This window comes from Austrofundulus limnaeus, unplaced genomic scaffold, assembly GCF_001266775.1.
Source record: "Austrofundulus limnaeus strain Quisiro unplaced genomic scaffold, Austrofundulus_limnaeus-1.0 Scaffold192, whole genome shotgun sequence".
NCBI classification, from domain to species: Eukaryota; Metazoa; Chordata; class Actinopteri; order Cyprinodontiformes; family Rivulidae; genus Austrofundulus; species Austrofundulus limnaeus.
Genome location: NW_013952594.1, coordinates 250,200 through 252,073, shown reverse-complemented (window position 1 = coordinate 252,073; position 1,874 = coordinate 250,200). Strand labels below are relative to the sequence as shown.

General features: G+C 43.2%; 1 protein-coding gene across 1 annotated transcript in view; it reads left to right on the top strand.

Moving 5' to 3' along the window:
* The window catches only part of jade2 (jade family PHD finger 2), a gene marked incomplete at its 5' end in the record, with an annotated part of 210,611 nt that overhangs the window by 130,408 nt on the left and 78,329 nt on the right, over positions 1 to 1,874 (top strand). The window contains 1 exon segment of the mRNA XM_014018409.1: positions 1,035 to 1,457. Coding sequence (XP_013873863.1) covers positions 1,035 to 1,457 — 423 coding nt within the window.

Here is a 1,874-nt window from a genome sequence, read left to right as displayed (position 1 = left end):
GTCACAACACTATATTTGCCTTTTTCTCCATATACCACTTCTGGACTCAATCCTCTTTTCGATGTGATGGGTCACAAATGTGACAAGCTGACTGAGTTACAAGAAGTAGGAAGTGTTACTGCTCAGATATAAAACATGTAAATAATAATTTAGTTTTTTTGTTTTTTGTCAGCACATATTTATGTTTCGGCTGCTTGGGACCTACAGGTGAGATGTGACGAATGCAGAYAGTCTATGACCATAAAATTTAATGATTTGTTTCACAAGTACACAAACTAACGAGCAAAAAGAAAACTGTAATGTGGACTAAAACTAATAGAAACATTTTTATTTTTTGCTGGAGCCACAAAATTTTATTGCAAAATGAATCAGATTCTTGAAATTTAATCCCATCTTTTAAAAAAAAACTACAAAAAGCGTACTTTTTCAAAGCATTTAAAGCAGAATGAGGATGAGAGCTGGCTGAGCGTAACACATGCTCTAAAGTCTATAAAGTTTTATATGTTGAATCAGAAAGCAGATGAAAGAGAAGAGGATTTCTGCAAATGTTTTTTTATTTTTTCCCAGTTGGTAGCATCTGTAGGAACAGGCAGGTTTTTGTCACTCCTCTTATAAACAAACACAGAGCAAACCCCTCCTGCTGAACGCTGAACTCCTCTGACATGTACAAGCGCCGACCTGCGCCCCACGCTTTCAAACGTGCACGCCACAACAACAGCTCACAGCCTCACACAGGCAGGATCACACCGTGCCTGAGGAAACTAAGTGGGAGGTCGCCTTTTCCTATGACCTGTAATGGATAGTGCAGAGAAACACACACACACACGCACTGAAACACATCCCAGGTTAGCAGGATGTCAGCAGTGATGGAAGATCCATGTTTGTTGTGATTCTTCTCGTCTTTCTGCTTTGTTGCACTTCTGGATCCTGGATGACAGAGTAAATGGACAGAAAATGACACATCAACACAGGCGGTTGTGACAAAACGTCTGTGTTCATTCCTCTGATGTTTGTATTTTGTGTTCTCCTCTCAGTGCTCCATGCCCTCCTGTATCGTGGCCTTCCATGTGACATGCGCCTTCGACCACGGCCTGGAGATGAAGACCCTCCTGGCCGAAAACGACGAGGTGCGTTTCAAGTCCTTCTGCCTGGAGCACAGCTCTGCCTCCAGCAGCGGCGCCAACATCAACAACGCAGTGAGCAACGGCAGCCACGCCGTCACCGCCGCCGCCGCCGCCAACGGAGCTCACGGAGCCACCGAACTGAACGCCAGCAAAGACTCGGAGCAGAGACCCGTGTCACACTCGGTGTCGGCCTCAGAGCGAGCCGAGCGGGACCAGCTGGAGAGGGAGAAGGCGACCCAGAGGAAGCAGAAGCTCCAGGAGCTGGAGGATGAGTTTTACAGACTGGTGGACCCCGGTGACGTCGCTGAAAACCTGGGGCTGCCCMTCATACAGGTAGACTTGGTAACTGTTACATTAAAGTAGGGGTTCACCAATTACAGCTTTCTAGCCGATCACCGATCTTTTAAAAGTCTGAACTGCTGATTCGGATTTTGTCCGATACCGATTTTTTTTTCTTTTTTCTTTTCAGGTGTTCTAAAGTCACAATACATCTTCAATGTTCCAATCTTATTTTATTAAGAAACACGGAACAATGCCCTTGAAACAATACAAGCTTATTTTTAGTTAATCTTCAGGCATAAAATACCATAAAACGTCTTAAAAAGTAGACACAAATTAAATGAAGTACTGCTTTTGAACCCTTTAGAGTAAATTCACAAGCTTGGTCCCTTTTTAAAGCTAATAATCTGAATTTTTATCTTCAGCAGTCACATTCTTTATACTGTACCTAAATAGTATTTAGTATATTGA